Source organism: Sciurus carolinensis, chromosome 4 (genome assembly GCF_902686445.1).
Source record: "Sciurus carolinensis chromosome 4, mSciCar1.2, whole genome shotgun sequence".
Lineage (NCBI taxonomy): Eukaryota > Metazoa > Chordata > Mammalia > Rodentia > Sciuridae > Sciurus > Sciurus carolinensis.
Window position 1 is genome coordinate 51,405,790 of NC_062216.1, and position 21,197 is coordinate 51,426,986.

Consider the following 21,197-nt stretch of genomic DNA (forward strand, 5'->3'; position numbering starts at 1 on the left):
TGGGCTCTCAGGGCTGCTGGGGGTTTGGAAAGTCACAAGAAGCTAGGAATTGGCTCCATGTAGTCAAGCTCTGGGTCCCCAGGTCATGTGAGTGGGTGGCCTGCTTGCAGCCACACCTAGAGACTGGGCCTCTAGGCCTGGGTGCTTCTTCCTGCAGGCCACCTCTCTGCCAGTCACAGGGAGGGTGCATGCCCTGTGTCCTGGAGATGAGGAGGCTCGGGCCACCATAGTGACTGATCCTGAGCTCAGGATGACAAGCCGGGTGGCCTGGGCTGTGTGATTCCAGAGCTGGGGAGCCTGGAGGAGCTGGAGAAGAAGAGGGTCTGCCGCATCATCACCACCGACTTCCCCTTGTACTTCGTGATTATGTCGCGGCTCTGCCAGGACTATGACACCATTGGTCCTGAAGGGGGCTCTCTGAAGAGCAAGCTGGTACCCCTGGTGCAGGCAACGTTCCCAGAAAATGCTGTCACCAAGAAAGTGAAACTGGCTCTGCAGGTGATGCAGACCCCTCCCTGCCAGGTCCTGGAGGGTGGAAGGAGCGCAAGGCCCTAGGAAATCCACCTTCTTCCTGGGAGGTCCCACACTCTGGGCCAATACCGTAGAATTCTCTAGTAGGTTTTTGACCTAAAAGCTTAGAAAGTTGGGCAGGAGGGATGAGGCAGATGCCGCCTGTCAAGTCACAGGAAGTCCCACATCACACATTAAACTGCATGGCTGCCTGTGCTCAGCAGGAGGGAGTTCCTGCAAAGATGTGCCATCTCTGGGAAGGAGAAGCAGAAGGAAAAGGGGCTCAGAAAAGAGAGCTAATCGGTAGCATCAGAGCTGGGGCAGATCCTGTGCTCAGCAAAATGAAGGTGGTGGTCCAGCAGTGGTGGACAACGTCCCTCACCAAGAGCCTTTGCCCTGTGCATAGATGGTGCCATGCAGTCTTCTGTCATGTCTGCCCCTCTCCTGCCTGGGGCTGAGTGTCTTGCCTTTGGCACTTCACAGGCCCAGCCTGTCCCAGATGAGCTAGTCACCAAGCTCCTGGGCAACCAGGCCACATTCAGCCCCATTGTCACAGTGGAGCCAAGACGCCGGAAGTTCCATCGTCCCATTGGACTTCGGATCCCACTCCCTCCTTCTTGGACTGACAACCCACGAGACAGTGGTGAGGGAGACACCACCAGCCTGCGCCTGCTCTGCAGCGTCATTGGTGAGAGGTTCCCCTTCGCTACTGTCTTACTTTCTCAGCAGCAGTGACTCCTTCGGGAATACACTGGAGGGGAGAGAGACTGGAGACTCAAATCCAGTAACCACCTTGGGGCTTTTTGACTTTTCCTGGGGGTGGTGTTTTCTTCCAAGAGACAGGGGGATGAGGCATCTGAATTAAAGTCCAGTGCCCTGTGGAAGAGCCCTGTGAGCCCTAGGAGAAGCAGGTGCTGCAGGTCGCTAGGAAGAGGGGCAGGGTGTGAGAAAACAGGTGTGCTCAGTGCTGCAGACCACGTAGATGTCATCCAGAAGTCCAACTCTGCCTTGTACACTAGGACCTTAGCACCAGGTTCACCTCCAAAAGAGTATCCCCCAGCCCCACTTCTGCTGGTGTTGCAGGCGGAACTGACCAAGCCCAGTGGGAAGACATAACAGGAACAACCAAGCTCGTGTATGCCAACGAGTGTGCCAACTTTACCACCAATGTCTCTGCCAGGTGAGGCGAGGCCCAGCCCAGCGTCTCAGGCTTGTTCTTGAGGCTCCACACAGAAACCCCCTGCCCCATCAGATGTGGCAGAGTCACCACCGTGTGGCTTGCAGTTTGCGCCTGACTGGATGGAGATGGAGCTTTGTTTTCCTCGGGCATTTAGGAATGCGTTCATTACTTGCCCTCTTTTTTAAGGTTTTGGCTGTCGGACTGTCCTCGGACTGCTGAGGCTGTGAACTTTGCCACTCTGTTATACAAAGAGCTTACCGCAGTGCCCTACATGGCCAAGTTTGTCATTTTTGCCAAAATGAATGACCCCCGGGAAGGGCGACTGCGTTGCTACTGCATGACAGATGACAAAGTGGACAAGACTCTGGAACAGCATGAGAACTTTGTGGAGGTGGCCCGGAGCAGGGACATAGAGGTATGCCTGGGTCCTTGAAGGCCTTTAACACTTCTCACAAGAAGGTAAAGCTCCAGAGTCTGCACACGGCACTCACAGCTGCTTTCTGGGAACATGACTGTGTTAGTCAGCTTTTGTTACTTTGACAGAATACCTGAGAAAAACAACTCCAAGAAGGACACATTTATATTGGCTCATGGTTTCAGAGGTTTCAGTCCCTAGTTACTTGGCTCTGTTGCTTTAGGCCTTTGGTGAGGTAGAACATCATGGAGGAAGCAGGTAGTGTAATGGAACTCCTTACCTCATAGCAGCAGAAAGGTGTGGATGGTGGGTCCCAGATAAGATATACCCTTCAAGGACACCCCCCCCACAGTGACCTACTTCCTCTGATTAGACCCCATCTCCTTAAGTTCCTACAACCCACCAGTGGATCAATTCATTGACAAGATCAGGGTCTCCTGATCCAATCACTTCACAAGAGTCCCACCTCTGAATGCTGTTGTGATGGGGACCAAGCCTTCATCACATGAACCTTTTGGGGGACATTCCAGATCCAACCATAACAATGATGACCCGGAGCAGTCAGAAAGTCCTCCCTCCATGGAGAAGCAGGGGCTCCAAGGCTGTATGCCTTCAGTTCCCCTCTTGAAAAGCATCTTTGATAAGCTAAAGTAAATGTGAGGGACACAACCATGTGTACTTTAGGAAGGTAGCAGATGACTGGCTCAGTGACTTGTGATGGTAAGAGTTGATGTTTATTGATGTTCTTCTGAATCTGATACTATTACAAGTGCTTTACATGCATAATCTTATAACTGTGGGTAACTTTAATGCCCCTGTTTTACATGTTAGAAAACTTAGCCCTGAAGAGAGAGATTAAGTTACTAGTAACTAACCCAAGTTCACACAGCTGAGCAAATGGCAGTGGTCCGATGTCTCCAAGTTGTATTGACTCCAAAACCTACACTTCTACCTGCTGTACTAGGGTTTGGTAGCAGATGGAGAAGCAGGGGAGATGGTTACACAAATAATACAAGGTGTCGAAGGATGACAACTAGATTTGGACCTATAGCTGATCCCAAGTTACCTATTCATGTTAAGATGTATAATAAGCCAGAAACTTCCTAAGGGTCTGGCCTCAGAATCTGAACTGAGCTGACCCTCTCGAGGAAGGCTAAAGACACTATGGGAAAAGCACAGGCTAGGACTCTGGGACCTGGTTCTATGCCGTCTCCAACACTGCCTGGGCTAAGCAATTATTCTCTCTGGACCTCAATTTCTGCAACTCTCAAATGGGTTCATAAGAATGGCAGGTGAGAGCATTATGTACACAAAAAAGATCATTGTTATAGGTGAAATTAAAATATATCATGGTCTTTCTGACACCTCTCATGAGTTCAGCACCTTTGGACAGATGTAAAAACAGACCCAGAATTTTTTTCAGAAGCTGTATTGTGATGCCCTAGTGGAGTTCTGGAGTGCTTTAGCAATCCTGATCCACTGCCTAGGGGCATAAGAAAGTTCCTGCATACTATGAAATCTTTTGGGGCAAGGAAGCATGACTCATTCTTCATAACCTTGTCAATAAAGCCTTTTCCAAAACAAATAGTGGGGTTTCTCAGAACACACTGCTGTGTGGCCTGCCATCCTGTTGTGAATCTACCTGACTTGCATGGGGTGGGAAAGACCAGAACTTAAAGGCAGGACATCTGAGCATTTCTACCTGACAAGCTGTATTTGCTTTTCCTTTCCTACAGGTTTTGGAAGGAATGCCCCTTTTCGCAGAACTTTCTGGCAACCTGGTACCTGTCAAGAAAGCTGCCCAGCAGCGGAGCTTCCACTTCCAGTCATTCCGGGAGAACCGTTTGGCCATACCTGTAAAGGTGCTGGCCTCCTCTTACTGGTCTCTTCTGGATCTAGAAAGCTGAGAGGTGAAAATCTCTAAGCCAGCCACCTGGTTAGACCTGCTGAATCTTCTTTTGTGTTTGAACTTAGGTGAGGGACAGCAGTCGAGAACCAGGAGGGTTCTTGTCATTTCTGCGCAAGGCGATGAAGTATGAGGACACCCAGCACATCCTCTGCCATTTGAACATTACCATGCCCCCCTGCACGAAGGTGAGCTGCCACCTGGGGAGGACCTTTGGCCAAAGATGGGTTACCCTAATGAGGTCCCCACACAGATCCCAGGACAAACACCTCCTCGGGGCTTTCTCCTGTTGAAACACAGCCTTCAGATTCCTTGAGGTACACAGAACATTTGACAGGTCCTCTGAACATTTGTTCTGTGACCTGGCAGGGGCAAGTATACCCTGGCCCTCTCTGCCAAGCTCAGTCCAGCTCTGGTCATGTGACATGAGGAACAAATGTGTCAGATGGTTATAAGCTTATTCACTCTGTGAACTCTGAGCCTCCTGGGACATGAAGGCCAAGTGTCCTCCTCAGCTTCCCTTGTCTGAGGCTTCTGAGGCTTTGAACTGCATTTCGAGTTAGTTGCTCAAGGTTACCCAGCCATTGGGCAGCTGCTCTCCAGCCTCTTTTTCATTTACTCACTTATCTTCCCCAGGGTGCTAGGCCCTCAAAGAAGGGGATCCTGGTGTCCTCAGCCACTGCAAATACCCAGGGTTTTGAGCTCAACAAAGTAGTCTTCAGCAAGTATGTTCATTTATCCATATCTGTCAGAGCGCCAGTCACCACCTATGCTAGGGATTTCGGCGTGATCATGTCCTCAGAATGTCTCCATGTTCCTTGTTGGTGTTGTTTTGCTGTTGTTGTTGTTTTAACCATTAGCCTTCCATGCTAAACTAGAAAGAAGCAAGGTCACATTTGTATGTCCATGAATCAGTTTCTCTTTTCTTTCTGGGGATGAGGGTGAACCAATACCTCTTTCCAGAGAGAAGTCCTACATCCTTGAGCAAACGGGATCTTATTGTTAAGCCTCAGGCTAGTGTCAGAAACTGATCTGTTGAACCTAAGGGAATCCAAAAAGAAAAACTGAGTTTTAAGTTCAAACCCTAGCTCCATGGCCCATTTGCTGGTGCCTTTGGGAAAATTGCTTAACCTCCCCATGCCTCAGTTTCCTCATCAATGAAATGGGGATAATAATAATACTTATCTCATAGGTATTTGTGGTTGGTGTGAGCATAGGGCCTTGTGCATGATAAGGGCTACATCAGTTTGCCATTATCCCTAATAAAGTATTCAAGTTTCATCAACTTCCTTTTACTCCCACCTCTTCCTTCTACTCTGTGTTGAGCCTCTAAAGGAATGGAGCTACTTTACTATTGCCAGGACCACAGCATAAGGGCTCAAATCATCTCCTCTGAGAAGGGAGTATACTCAAAACCCAAAGCATCCTTTATTTCATTTTCTTCTGCAGGGGAGTGGAGCTGAAGATAGGAGAAGGACCTTGACACCCCTGTCCCTGAGATACAGCATTCTCAGTGAATCAACACCCGGTATGCACCTCTTTGTTTTTGCTTACCCTAACTTTTTTTTTTTCCTTTAGTACTGGTGACTGAACCACATGGTGTTCTACTACTGAGTAACATCCCCAGCCCTTTTAATTTTTTTTTACTTTTTATCACTTTGAGACAAGGTTCACTAAGATCCTCCTGCCTTGGCCTCCCAAGTAGCCAGAATTACAGGCACACACCACTGTGCCCGGCTGCTTGCCCCCTTTCAAAGATCATAAGTGAGCCTATGATCCCTCTGCCCTCCGTGCAGTTTTCTCAGCCTGCTCTGCTGAAAGCATATAGAGCCTTTTACTTGGTCTCCACCTGATCCTTACAGATTCAGCCACCAGTGTATATGGAGGTCCACCGTGTGACCCGAGCATCCATCAGAGGACATGTATGCATGCCTGTCAGTTCTGTGTCCTGCTCAGGCTACTAAACCTAATCTAATATACCTCCCCAGGTTTTCTCAGTGGGACAGATCGAGCAGATATGAAGATGGCTATTATATCAGAGCACCTTGGCCTCAGCTGGGCAGGTGAGTTGGGGAATTGGGGGCAGAAAAGGACTTTGTCTCACCCCTACATCCCTTCCTCCTTAATGAGCAATGGGCAAAGCATTTTCGACCCTTGTCTCCAACACCCATTGTGCATCTGATTGGTGTGTCTGGGGTAGTTCTCTTTGCCAAGCCATACCATTGGGTTCCAGTGGAAAGCAGGGTGCTCTCTTCCTCCTCCCTTTCTGTCTAGTTTTTCTTTGGGGGGAAAAAAAAAAGCAACTCTTGACTTTACAAAAGATCTCACAATGGGGCTGGGTTGAGTGCTTACCTACCTAGCATATGTGAGGTACTGGGGTGGATCCTCAGCATCACATAAATAAATAAATAAATAAAAATAAAGTTATTGTGTCCACTTACAACTAAAATAAATATATATATATATATATATATTTTTTTTTTTTTTTAAATCTCACAATGTATCTAGTTTACCTTACTTTACAGATGGGGAAACCAGAATCCAGCTCAATAGAGTGACTTGGTTGTGTAACTAGCTAGTGACAGAGCCCAGAAAATCAAATAAAAGAAACACACAAACAAAACATCTCCCTAAGACCTGTGCATGGCCTCCTCCACACGATGCTTGGCCTTCCCTCTGAGGCCGGGTCTGTTGAGGAAAGTGGGTCTAGGCCAGTCTCAGCATGTCTCATTGATAATCTCTGGCCATAACTGCAGTTTATGGGACAGCCTGCCAATAGCAGCAACAGATCTGATTTGAAGGGAGCCAAATAGTCAAAAGAAGTCAACAGTCAAACCGTGTTTTATGCAGCCATAGGCCTATAACCTGATTCTCTTTCACTCTCCTTTTTTTTTTTTTTTTTATCTTTTATGTGAATGGACTCCCTAAAGTCCCTCCCTCACCCTTCATGCCTACAGAGTGCTTTAGATAATCAGCAATAATTCGCTAAAAGACAGTGTCACAGGAACTCAGAAGTTCAGGGACTTCTCATTCTTTAAATCACACTCTGCCTGCTTCTTTGAGCATATGTGCATGTGTGTGTGTACATGTGTCTCCATGCATTTGCACATATATATGTGTGACATGTGCTTGTGTGCAGGCATATGTATATTGCATTGTGCCCATGCATGTATACATGTGTGTGCGTAAATAAGTGCATCTGTACGCATACATATGTGCATGTGTTGTATGCATGTGTTTTGATTCACATTATCACTCTTTCTCTGGTCTTCCTCATCTTTGAAATCAGACTCTGAGGCACTTCTACCTTGTAAATACCTGTGAGCAATAACAATAAAAATAATGGGGAGGGAAGCTATAATTCTGCATTATTGCCATGCATTTAGATGAAAACTTTGATTTTAATTTTAAACATAAATAATGCCCTTTCCCAAAGACACAAAACTACAGCATTACCTTTCTCCCACCATTGGACCCAGGAGGAAAGTGAGTAGCCTCCCAGAGTGGCCATGCACTGCTGCAGTGAGGCCAGCAACCTCAGCTCCCTCTTGGTTTAGGACTCCCTCTTGGTTCATCCTGTGTGCTCGGAGAAGCTGCTGACCTTGCTGACTCATTCTCATCATCTCATATCTGAAGTCATGAAAGATGGACCTTGTTCATTTACTTGCTCACTCATTCTTTCAACACCTGTTTCAGGAGCAACCCTCCCTGTCCCATTTTCTAGGCATACAAAACTGTAGGTTCCTGCACATCACCAGGTCCCTGGTAAGGAGAAATGGCAGATCCCTGTGCTCACATGTGCTCTTGGTCCTTTGCTTGCAGAGTTGGCTCGGGAGCTGCAGTTCAGTGTGGAGGACATCAACAGAATCCGTGTAGAAAACCCCAACTCCTTGTTGGAGCAGAGCACAGCCTTGTTGAACCTCTGGATCGTCCGTGAAGGCGAAAATGCAAAGAGTCAGTATCATGGAGCTGAGGAGGCCTCATTCCACAGCCTCGCAGGGACCTACTCCTCGCCCAAGTTGCTCTTTCTTCCAATTCCACCCCTGATGTTGGTCTTTGTGATCTCTCTCTCTCTCTCTCTCTCACACACACACACACACACATACACACACACACCCCACTCACAGCCAAAAGGTCTTCTAGGCAATCCTGCCGGAACATATTGTCAGTGAATCTTGACCTCAGTCTTTCTCCTATCCTGATAAAAGAGAAAAATTGCCCCAGGACTCCTGATAACAGAATATATGTAGGCTCATCTTTAGTCTTCCTGTTGGACTTCTCTTCCAAACGAGGGTTGGCTCAGGGCAGAGTGTGCGTGGGCCCAACCTCAGTCCAAAGCAGTTCCTTCCCCAGGCACATCTTTGTCCAACTTGGAGAGAGATTTGTCTCACTCTCTTTTCAGAGTCTCCTTAACCAAATCCCTGTCCTCAGCGACACTAAGAGGAAATTGAATTGTTTCCATTTGCACCTCAAATCAATTGGCAAAGAGCCAGAATTTCAAAAGGACAGAATCTAATCATTCTTATCCTTATTTTCTTACTGTACTTCTCTTCAATTACAAAACAAAAACAAAAAACAAAACACCAGTCTTTGTATGCTTTGCTTCTAAACTAGTCACTGAAGGGTTGGAGTTGTAGTTCAGAGACAGAACACTTGCCTAGTGTTCATGAGGTTGTCACCAGCTCTGCAAAAAAAGGAGATAATGGCACTGTTTTGGAAAAGAGCTATTGTAGCATTTAAAAAAAAAAAAAAAAAAAAAACAAAGAAACATTTTGTGTTGATTCTGACAGAAGAAAGGTCCCTCTAACTTCTGAAAAAAGTGATCACCTCCCTTCTCCCATCACCCTCCTGGCCAGTTTTCAGGCCTGCAGTCCATTCCCTGGCTGCTCTAGAAGCATTTGGATTCACTCTCAGGCACCTCTTCTCTTCTTTCTTCTGACAGTGGAGAATCTGTACACAGCTTTGCGGAACATTGACCGCAGTGAGATAGTGAATATGTTAGAGGGCTCAGGCAGACAGAGCCGCAATCTGAAGCCAGAACGCCGGCACGCAGACCGGGACTACTCCTTGTCACCCTCCCAGATGAATGGTGAGTTTCCTCTGGAATGTGGCAGGGCTGACCTGGACCTTCCAGGCACCAACTCTCAAGGCCCCTTCCCAAGACACTTCATCCTTCAAAACCATTTTTCCCCCACTTCCAGAGAGGTTTTGTTTGTTCAAGTGAACTCCTCCTCCCAGGGAGAACAGAGGCAAGCGAGAGAGACAGGTGGCACACACCTGTGCAGGTGGCTCACCCCCATCATGCCACCTGCCTCTGTAAACACATGCAGAATGTCTCCCAGGCCTCACCATCAGCACTGGGGTCCCAGCAAGTCCAGATGTTGTAGGAAAGAGCTTGAGGCTGGGAAGCACCTGGTTAGACCCTGGCCCCATAGTCCATGAACTTTCTGTACCACTCCCCACAAGGCATGGGCTCTCTCTGGGACATTGGTGTCCTTATTTTACAACATTCTGTGGTTGGGAAGCAAGGGTTCTGGTTCGAGGTCCAGTGTAAATTAGTTGGGTGGTGTTTAAGAAAACCCACTGTGGCCACTTCTGGAGGCTAAGTGGTTTCTTTGTGTTTGAGTCCTCTCTCGCTCCTTGACTCTTCCCCATTTTTCTCATTTCATCTGTCTCCCCTCACTCTTTTTGGTGTGGTTCAGCATGGCAAGGAGCCCCGGTGAGATCTGGCCCAAGGAGAGGCAGCCCCGGAGGCCCAGCCTTTGTCCCCAGGACCCCACAGCTGCTTCTCCTTGAAGCAGCAGTGGAAGGGGCCACCAGCTTGAAGGCACAGAGGCTGGGAGCTCCCAGGCCTTCCCTTCATCTGCCCTCTCTCTAGCCAGCAGGCAATTAGTAGAGACCCCACTTTGACCTCAGCCCTGCATGGTGGTTCAAGAGGCCTGGGTTCTGTCCCTTCCTTCCTGCCAACTCCCTGTGTGGCCAAGCCATCTCCTTGCCACTAAAACCAGCCAGTTGGGTGAGATCCCTAAGATTCTTTACAGAACTTGAAAAAAATTTCAGCTCTGTGAAATATCTTCTTCCAGTGCCTAGTATATCACCTTGGATAGCTGTATAGCCATGTTAATGCTCCCTAAGATCCTAGTTTTTTGGGTGGTCCCTAGTCCCCGGCCATGCACATGCTAGCAGTGTGGGCCCCTTGCCTACAGTCACAGTGCTGTTGAAGCCAGGGCAATGATGTCCGGGGAGTCTGGGCTGAGCAAGACACAGGGCCTCCTTCTGCCAGGCAGAGCCTGTGCATGCCAAGCCCTTCCCCATTCTCTCTCCCATGTTCTGTGTTGGTGAAACATGCCATCTAGTGCCACCCGGTGTAGGGCTCATCTTCTGTTGATCATGTCCTGTCGCCTTTCTCTTCTGCCTCTGACCTCATCCTGACCTCTGGTTCACTCATTCTCTTGCACTTCCTGTCTCCACTGTCTCCACCTGGGCCAGGTGTATGAGAGCCGTCAACCTCCACAGATGCATGTCACAAAGGACTCCAAGTGCCCCCCACGTGTCTCATGGCTGTCTCTCTGAACATACTGTGTGTGCGTGTGTGCATGGCGTGTTGTCTGTGATGCATCATAGTGGCTGCCAACTGTGTGCTCCACTCACTCTTCAGATGCACCATAAAGGGCTCCAAGACAATGGTCCTCACCTACAGGATTGCAGGTAGTCCCCACCAGGTAGACTCAGCCGGAATATTACAGGGCCTCCCAAGTAGGTCAGCTCCCTTCCACAAAGGGATAAAGAGAGAGTAATTGAGAAATCCTGCCAATTTCAGAAAATCCAAGTGACAAGGCACTGGTCCCTGAGTGATGTGAGCTTCTTAATATCCCCTGTGCTATTTAAGTCAAGTCAAATCTGCAAGAATTTGGTTTTCTGTGCCCTCATTAGGTACCTAGAGGACTAATGGGATATTAGAATTCCGTGAGTCTGAATAAGGAAAGTCTCAATTGGTCATAGAACCCATGGCTCCAGTCAGGCCTAGGGACCTTAATGCCCAAGCAGCCCTAAATCCCTGTGTGAACTGGAGCTCTATGCATCCTGTGTCTGGTGGAAGGGGCTCTGTTGCAGTTATTCAGCCCATTTGGCCCATATTTTTCAAGCATTGACTACATGCCAGGCCCTGTTCCAGGCAAGGGAGATAAATCAATTCTTGAATAGACAAGAAAACAAAACTCTGCCTTCATGAAATCCACAATCTTCTGTCAGGAGAACCAAATGATGTCATAATGTGAGGGAATTATGTACTGTGCTATCAGGTCACCAGAAATGATATGGGGAAAACAGACCAGAATAAGAGGTTGGGGGACTAAATAGTGTGGTGAGGGTGGTTGCATTTGAACAAACACATGAAGAAGATGAGACAGTGAGCCATGTTAAAATATCAGGAAAAGAGCATTCCAGAAGGGCATCATGCCTGGTATGTTCACAGAATTGAGGTGTCAGTGGGGCTAGTGACAGAGGGAACAGGAGAAAAAGAGAGGACAAGCAGGGAGGCCTGAGGGGCAACAGGAGGCCAGCCTACCATCAGAACATTGGATTCTGTCCAGTGGGTTTGGAGCAAAGAGTGACATGATCTAACAATGTTTTTAAAGGTTTTTTTTTTCTTGCTTTGTTGATTTTAGATGGTCACAAATCAAAAGCTTCTGTACTTCCAGGCTTCCCTGTGTGCCTCACAGCCCCTCTGAACACACTGCTCTAGCAGGTGTCCTGACAGGCCTGGGCTCTGTGCCCTGCATGTGCCCTTGCCTCAGCCCAAGCTCATATCAGATGCCTGGCATGGTCCATTCCACCTTTCTAGGCACAAGAATTGACTTCTATGTGTTTTTCCTACCCTCGTTCCTGTCCCAGGAAGACTATTCCCCATCTGGGTGTCCTCTGGTCTGGAAAAGAGGGTGCAGGAGGGAGCCACTAAAACCAGCCAGTTGGGTTAGATCCCTAAGATTCTTTACAGAAGCAGTACTAATGGTCACCATCATCACCTTGGCACCTTATTTCTCTGCTTGTCTGAGCCTTCTTCTGAAGCCATAGGGACTCAGGGCAGCAATTGATTGCATGTACTCCTGTGAGTCTGAGAACATCAGGTGATTCAGGGAAGTAAGAAATGCTCTGAGGGAGATCCACCTGGCCTAGTGACCCTTCTTGCCATATACATGTGCATCAGCTGGAGCAAAGGAGATGAGTCAAAAGGGCAGTTAGAGAGTCGGGGATTTAGCTCAGTGGCAGAGCACTTGCCTTGCATGCACAAGGCCCTGAGTTCGGTCCTCGGCCCTGAAAAAGAAAAGAAAAAAAAAAAAAAAGGGCAGTTAGTTCTTCTATAGAGGAGGGGGCTACCCCAAGCCCCAGGCCCAGGGAATAGATATAGAAAAAATTACCTATTAAAAAAATTAATAACATGCTCCTGAAAATCAAACAGATTTCTTATATTAAAGGGGAAAAAAATGGGGCAATTCATACCCATGTCAACTCTATTTGACTGGATGAATTGGACACATAGTAATGTCTACTTGGAAATAAAATATGTTTTATGTATATTAGCTCTTAATGAGCACAACTAGTGAAGTGTGGCTCCTGTTTGAGGCCAGGTTGCCTGTCCACTTCTTTTATTTGCTACTGACATTAAACTAATAAGAATTATTACATCTAGGTTAGAGAGACCAGGGTGATGATCTGAGAAGAGGAATTACCTGACCATACTCTGTCCCAAGTAATATGTATGGTGGCCTTTTACCTGGTATCACCAACATCCAGCCTAAATGAGAAGCCTCTAGACTGAGAGATGGACTGGTGACCCAAGTGGTTAGGGCTGCAAGAGAGTCCTAGCGAGACAGACGTTTGTAAAACTCAGCTTAGGACACTGAGACTGTGGTCAGGTCCACCAGACCTTGTGAGGTGTTTCTCACAGGATGCATGGGGCCATAGTGAGCATCACTCCCACCTGATAGTCATGCCCATGAGCACCAAGACTGTAACTACCAAGAGCCTCAAATCTAAGTCTGCGTAGGTGGGTGGGATCCTGTGGAAACAGAGAGGGAAAGCCAGGCATGCACCCTAAAGACTGGTCATGGGGGAGAAAAGCTCTGGGATGCTGGCAGGGATTCCTAGCAGAGGCTGCATGTGCTCTCTTCACCCACACATTTTCATTGGGTGAAATTTCATTTAAGTGAGTGTCAAGGTGGGAAATTCACAAAAATTACCCAAGAAGAGCTTCAGGTGTTCTGTGGCCAGCAAAGCTATATTCTAGTTCTCCTCAAGTTTTTCTGACATTCCTAGGAGTGACAGAATAGTCATCTGGCGGTATCTGAGGGGCTGTTTACACTTCTAACCAAGAGGGAATAACAGGAACTGGATATACACTCCTGCTTAAAACAACAAAAAAAAAATGGACAAAATATATGAAACCACCATTTTCAAGCCACTGGATATCAGGCAGCAAAAGACAGAGACTCATGAGGCATGGGAAGTAAAAGGCGAGTCTTCTAGTTGCCTTGAAAGGGTTTCCTGTGAAACTTGGGAGACTCCATGATTTGAGAAGCCCCTGAGATCAGGGAGACTACAGCAACAAGAACTGCCAAGACAGAGGCCCACCAGCTATACAGGTTGAAAACTCTGCAGATTTTCAGAAAGTTTCCCAAAAGTTTCATTTGAGTATTAACCAGCTGTTCTCAGCAAACTGATCATTCACAGACGTTAGTAGAGAGCAGAGGAAGACTTGGCCTCAGAAATGGGGAATAATTAATCCTATGTTGAAAAATCCACTTAATAAATGTTTTGGTACTGGGGAAGTGCTCTACCTCTAAGCTCCATCCCCAGATCCATCTAATAAATCTCAAAGAAAACATGAAGGGATCAAACTGCTTCCAAATAACTGAATAACAGAACAAAGCTCAAGAATATTTATATGACTATAAAAAACCCAAAAAGGTAAAATTCACAATGTCTGGCATCCAATTAAAAATTATCAGAAATATGAAGAGGCAGGAAAATAATCCATATGAGGAGAAAAAGAAATCAACTGAAACTGACCCAGAACAGATATTAAAATAATCAGACAAGAGTGGTAATTATTTATTATAATGGGATTTCTCATGTTCAAAAAGTCAAGGAGAGACACGGAAGATATTTTTAAAAGACCCAAACTGTCTTTCTTGAGATAAAACTAGAATATATATGGTATGAAAGAGACACTGGATAGGAGTAGGCACTAGACATTTCAGAAGAAAAGATCAGTGAACTTCACAATGTTGCAAAAGGAACTCTCCAAAATGAAATACATAAAGAAAAGGAATTTTAAAAAATGAATCAGTGAGCTATGGGCCAATTTTAAGAGACTCAAGATATTAGAGTTCCCAAAAGTGAAGAGAACAGGAAGAGTATTTATGGCTGAAACTTTTTCCAAATTTGATGAAAATGATAAATACATAGATTCAAGCAGTATAATGAGTCCCATGCACAAGAAACATGCAGTTAACTATACTGAGACACATATAAGCAAACTAGTCAAAGCCAATGATAAAGAGAAAGCCTTGAAAAGTCAGAGAATGGGGCTGGAGTTGTGGCTCAGTGTTAGAATGCTTGCCTGCCATGTGTGAGGCACTGGGTTTGATTCTCAGCACCTACATATAAATAAATAGAATAAAGGTCCAAAAAAAATAATTAAAAAAAAACAGAATGAAAGATGTTTTTGTACAAGAAGCAAAAATAAGGATGACAGCAGATGTTTTACTGGAAACAATACGAACAAAAAGATGATGGAGTTAAAGTAGATCACATATTTAAAGAAGAAAAAAAGCAGGTCTACAAGTAGTAGTTTAGTAGCAGAGTATTTGCCTAGCATGTGCAAAACCCTGGTTTTGATCCCCATCAATACACCCACACACACACACGCACCTGCACACACACACACACACACACACACACACACACAAAAGGAGAAGGAAATAGCCTTGACTTTTATTCCCAGCAAAAATAACTTTCAAAATGAAGGTAAAGACTTTTCTAGACATTAAAAAAAATGAAATAATCACAAGGAGACTTATGCTATAAACAGTATTTTTTTAAAAAAGTCTTCAGGCCAAAGGAAAATGATATCAGACAGAAACATGGATCTACTTGAAGAAATGAACAGGTTCAAAAAATGTTAACTACAAGAATAAATACATAAGACTTACTTTTCCATTATTTAAATCTCTAAAAATAACTCACTGAACAAAAAATAATAAAAACACAATACTGGGTTTATAACATATGTAAAAGCAAAATGTTGACAACAATAACACAAAAGTCAGGACAGAAAAATGGAAGGGTACTATGGTAAAGTTTTTATACTGTATGACAACTGGTTTAATATTACTCCCGGTAGACTGTGATAGATTTAAGTAACAAAACAAAGAGTTATAGCTAATAGTACACCAAAATAGATAAAATATATCTCAATGCATCTAAAAGAATTCCAAACACAGTGTTTTTGATCACCATGTAGTTACATTAGAAGTCAACAACAGTTCTATTTAGAAATCACAAACATTTAAAAACTAAATAATATGGTTCATTAAAATTTTTATTAGTGTATTATACATAATAGTGAGTTTGATTGTGACATGTTCATGTACACACATAACAATTTACTCCATTTCATTCCCCAATACTTCCCTTTTTTCTCTTCTCCTCCCTCCCCATGGTCCCTTTCCTCTATTCTACTATTCTCCCTTCTATTTTTGTGAGATCCCCTCTTTTAAATTCCTTATTTCTCTCTATGTTCCACATATAAGAAAACACATTTGATCCTTGACTTTCCAAATCTGACTCATTTCAATTAGCATGATGTTCTACAGTTCCAACCCATTTACTAACAAATGACAAAATTTAATTCTTCTTAATGGCCGAGTAGAACTTCATTGTGTATATAAACCACATTTTCTTTATCCATTCATCTTTTGAAAACTATCTAGGCTGGTTCAGTAACTTGGCTACTGTGAATTGAACTGCTATAAACATTTGAATGGAGGTATCACTATAATATGCTAACTTCAGTTCTTTTGAATGGATATCAAGGAATGTAATAGCTGGGTCATGTGTTAGTTCCATTCTTAGTCTTTTGAGGAATCTACATACTGATTTCCACAGTGACTGTACTAATTTGCAGTCCCAACAATAATGTGTAAGTGTTCCTTTCTCCCCATGTCCTCACCAGCATTTATTATTATTTGTATTCTTGATGACTGCCATTCCAACTGGGGTGAGATGACATCTCAGAGTAGTTTGATTTACATGTTCCTGATTGCTAAGGATAATGAATTATTTTTGTATATTTGTTGGCCATTTGCATTTCTGCTTTTGAGAAATGTCCGGTTAGTTCATTTGCCCATTTATTGATTGGGTTATTTATTGTTTTGTTGGTATTAAGTGTTTTTTGGGGGTTTTTTGTTGTTTGTTTTTTGGTACTGGGGATTGAACCCAGGGGCACTTAACCACTGAGCCACATCCTCAGCCCTTTTTTGTTTTCTGTTTAGAGACAGGATCTCACTGAGTTGCTTAGGGTCTAACATAATTGCTGAGGCTGGCCTTGAACTTGTGATTGTCCTGCCTCAGCCTCCCGAGCTGCTGGGATTACAGGTGTACACCACCATGCCCAACTTGGAATTAAGTTTTTTGAGTTCTTTATGTATTCTGGATATTAATCTGTTGTCAGAAGAGTGGCTGACAAAGATTTTCTCCTACTCTGAAGGCTCTCTTTTTTATGTTTTTAATTATAGAAGCTAAATAATGTACATCTAAATATCCATAAATCAAAGAATAAAGCAAAAGGAAAATTAGACAGTATTTTGAATTGAATGAAAATAAAAGCACAAGATATCAAAATGTATGGGATGCCACAAAAATAGTGCTTAGAGGGAAATGTATACAGCTTAATGTCCACATTAGGAAAGAAAAGTTCTCCAATCAATGACCTCACCTTCCACTTTAAGAAATGAAAAAAGAAGAGCAAATTAAATCCAAAGTAAGGAGAAGGCAGGGGATAATCAAGATGTGGAAATCAGTGAAATCCAAAGGAAAACCCCAGAGAAAATCAATGAGACCAAAACCTGGTGCTTTTAAAAGATCAATGAATTGATAAACCTCCAGCCAGACTGATCAGAAAAAAGAGAAGACAAAAATTTCCAATGCCAAGAATAAGAGAGGTGACATTACTGTAGATTCCAAAGATAGCAAAAGGGTTAATAAAGGGCTTATGACTGTTTTATGTCAAGAAATTTGAAAACCCAGATGAAATTGACAGATTCCTTCAAAGACACAAATTATTGAAACTTAATGTGGGAAGAAATGAGTCATCTCAGGAGCCTTATATAAATGGAAGAAATTAAATTTATAGATTAAAACATTTCCATGAAGAAAACTCCAAGCCCAGGTGACTTCTCTGGTAAATTCTACCAAACATTTTAGGGAGAAATAATTTAGAAAATTGGTAAGGAGATAGTATTTTGAAATTCTGTGAAGTCAGTGTTATTGTTTGGATGTGAGGTATCCCCCAAAAGCTCATGTGTAAGACAATACAAGAAAGTTCAGAGGAGAAATTATTGGGTTGTAAAAGACTTAATTCAATCAGTAATTTAATCCCCTGACAGGGATTAACTGAGTGGTAACTGAAGTGGTAGGTGTGGTTGGAGGACATTGGAATTGAGGTGTGGCTTTGGGGTATATATTTTGTATCTGGAGAGTGGAGTCTCTCTCTCTCTCTGCTTCCTGATGATGTGAGCTGCTTCCCTCTGCCATGCTCTTCCACCATGATGTTCTTCCTCACTGGAGCCCTGAGGAATGGAGCGGGCCTTCTATGGACCAAGACCTCTGAAACCGTGAGCCCTCAAATAGACCTTTCCTCCTCTATAATTGTGGTGGTCAGATCAGTTAGTCACAGCAGTGAAAAAGCTAAGTCAACATTTCCCTGATATTGAAAAAAAAAAAAACATTATAAGAAACAGAAACTACAGGCCCATAACCTTTATGAACATTTATGTAACAATCTAAACTAAGATGAATTTGAATTCATACTTTGCACTGTATACAAAATTAACTCAAAGTGGATCATAGATTTAAATGTAAAACCTAAAATTATAAAACTTCCTAAAGAAAACATAAGAAAAAGCCTAGAAATCTTGGGTAGGGCAAAAAAAATTCTTAAAGACACCAGAAGTGTAATTCATAGAAGAAAAAAATGGTAAATTGAACTTCATCAAGATTAAAATATTGTGCTCTTTGAAACACACTGTTAAGAAAATGAAAAGACTAGGAAAAAATATTGGCAAGTAATTAAATAAGATGTATCCAGAATACATAAAGAATTCTCAAAACTCAGTAATAAGCTGGGCTTGGTGGGGTACACCTGTAATCCCAGCTCCTCAGGAGGCTGAAACAGGAGGCCAGCCTGAGCAACTTAGCGATACCCTCAGCAATTTAGCAAGACCCTGCCTCAAAAATAAAAAGGACTGGAGATGCAGTTCAGTGGTAAAGTATCCCTGGGTTCAATCTCCAGTACCCACCCTCCCCCAAAAATCACAATAAGAGAACAACCCAAGTTTTAGAATGACAAGAGATTTGAACACTTCACCCAGAATGTAAACAGATGGCAAAGAAGCACATGAGAAAATGCTAGATATAATTAGTCATTAGGGAAACAAATTAAAAGCAGGAAGAGGACCAGAGATGTAGCTCAGTGGTAGAATGCTTTCCTGGTTGCGCTGGCACTGCAAAACCTCCAGCACCACCAAGAAATTTCCCAGCACCACAAAAATAAAGAAAGAAGAGGGGGCAGAGAGGAGAGAGGAAGGACGGAAGGAAGGAGGGGGGGATGGCAGGAATAAAGGAGGAGAAAGGAGGGAGGAGAAATAGAGGAAAGAAGAAAGAAAAAGAAAAGAAACTACAAGGAAATGCCATTATACACCTCTGAGAACCATTAAAATACAAAAGACTGACCTTACCAAGTGTTAATGAGGATATGGAGAAACCAGAATTCTCTTATACTGTTGTTGGGAATATAAAATGGCACAACTACTTTGGGAACCACCTTGGTCCTTTCTTTAAAAGCTTAAATATATACCTACCTTATTATCCAGCCATTCTACTCTGAGGTATTTATCCAAAAGAAAAGAAAGCATATATTCATACAGACTCCTAGCTTTATCTGTAATAATGCTAAACTGGAAGCAACCTAAGGGTCCATTAGCAGGATATGCAAGCTCTGGTATAAACAAATATGGATGAATTATTGATACAACAGTGTGGACGAAACCCAAATGACTAGACGGAATGAACGAAGTCAGACCCCCCCCCCAAAAAAAAAGAGTATGGACTGTTTGATTCCATTTATATAAAATCCCAGGAAATGCAAACTAACAAATAGTGATGGAAAACAGATTGGTGATTGTCAGGGAATGGATGGGTGGAGCAGGGGAAGGTGAGATTACAGAGACCCATAAGGAAGATTTCTGGAATGGTGGAGCCTCTCTGTTCACTGTGGTGTTGGCTTCATAGACGTAATCATGCATTAGAACATACCCACTTCAAAGGTATGCACTTATTCAAATATAACCTCAATAAAACTCTGTTGAAAAGAGATTAATGGCAAAATCTACTAGAAGGATTACACTTACTAGCTGTGTAAACATAAGCAAGTTGCAAAACCTCTAGTTTCTTCATCTATAAAACAGAAATATTACTTCCCTTGTAGAGTTGTTGTGATAATTGAAAATAATGTTAGATATGTTTGTACTAAATAGATGCACAATAGAGGATAGGATTAGAATAATAATGCTAGCAGAAAAGAAGAAAAATAGCAATCATACAACTCTAGAATTTTCTGCTCATTTGTATCTGGAAAGATGTCTGCGGAGAGTCAGAAGGCTCTTGCTCCTGGTTTCCCAATTCCTCAGGTCACAATTTCACAGTGACTTGGAGTTAATAGCATGGTAAGATTTGACCTACCTGTTTCTCCTCTCCTGCTGACTTTTTGTTCCTCCCCATTTGGCCAGAGCAAAGGGGTTTCCCTTCATCTCTGCCACTGTGCAACTGATCCCCAGCCACCCCTCATGGTCTTTCCCCTTTCCCCTTAGTTTTGGGACTTGAAGCCACCTAGACTTGTAGAAAAAAGTCAGAAGAAAACCCTTCTGGCAATTTAAGAGAGTGAAGGCATGTCAAGCACGTGGCTCATGTCACACGGGACACACAGGTAAACATTAGCAGTGGTGGTTCACTTAATGACAGTGAGGTCTTTCTGTTCTGGCCTGGGGTCCCCTCACAAATCCAGAGAGCTCTGCAATTGTCACAGAGTCAGTGGCTTCTCAACCTTGTTCTGGGCAAGTGGGAGGGAAGGGTAGACATCATCCCTGTCCTCAGTTCCATTGGCCAACTCGGTGAGGGGCCACAGGATCGGTTCAAAGATTGAGGAACCAAGATGAACTATAGCTGTTGGGAAAACATCATGACAAAGGAAACCTGTCTTAATCATGTGTGTGTGTGTTTGTGTTTGTAATCCCCAAACCTCTAGCTTAGTGCCTAGCAGGTAATTGGACATCAGGGAATGTTTTGGTTGAGCAAGTGGGTGAATGAGGATCAATGAAGATAGTACTGTCAGAGTAGAGGTAAGGGGAGAGCAGGCACTGCGGCCTAGAGCAGAAAGGCAGCAAACAAGAGGAGCCTGCGGGGTTAGAATAGATAGAATAGAGGTCTAACCTGGGGGATTGTTGGTTGTGGGCTTGGGAGGAGTGGTTGGCAGGTTGAAGAGTTTGAAGCTAGACTAGAGTGTCACTTTGAACAACAAGGAAGGTCCCTAGATATGCTGCAAGGTTTACCCCTCCCCACTACAGGAACCTCCTTCAGATCTGCTGCATATTTGGTGGTTCTAGGCACACGCATGCTCCATGTCTTCCTGGACAAGCTGAGCCAAATAGAGAATCTTGTCTTCTAGTCTCTTCTCCCACTCACAGATTGAGTCTGAGGTCCTTTACTGACTAGAGTTTTGCTGTGAACCCCCTAAAAGAGTACTGACATCCACCCCACATACTTATCCCCACACACGTAGGAGTTTGCTCTGTTTTGTAATCACTTCTGAACATCAGGAGCCATTACAAAGCCAGCTAGAACGCTGTCAA

The 21,197-nt window shown here is 44.1% G+C and overlaps 1 protein-coding gene across 6 annotated transcripts in view; it reads left to right on the forward strand.

The window, feature by feature from the left end:
* Ank1 (ankyrin 1) overlaps positions 1–21,197 on the forward strand; it is a 216,224-nt gene that overhangs the window by 175,642 nt on the left and 19,385 nt on the right. For all 6 annotated transcript variants that reach the window (XM_047550105.1, XM_047550110.1, XM_047550106.1 and 3 more), the window contains exons 29-38: positions 287–498; positions 994–1,198; positions 1,594–1,690; positions 1,877–2,105; positions 3,842–3,967; positions 4,080–4,199; positions 5,461–5,539; positions 6,000–6,074; positions 7,834–7,965; positions 8,954–9,100. In XM_047550105.1, the coding sequence (XP_047406061.1) occupies positions 287–498; positions 994–1,198; positions 1,594–1,690; positions 1,877–2,105; positions 3,842–3,967; positions 4,080–4,199; positions 5,461–5,539; positions 6,000–6,074; positions 7,834–7,965; positions 8,954–9,100 (1,422 nt within the window). The remainder of the gene's footprint in view (positions 1–286; positions 499–993; positions 1,199–1,593; positions 1,691–1,876; positions 2,106–3,841; positions 3,968–4,079; positions 4,200–5,460; positions 5,540–5,999; positions 6,075–7,833; positions 7,966–8,953; positions 9,101–21,197) is intronic.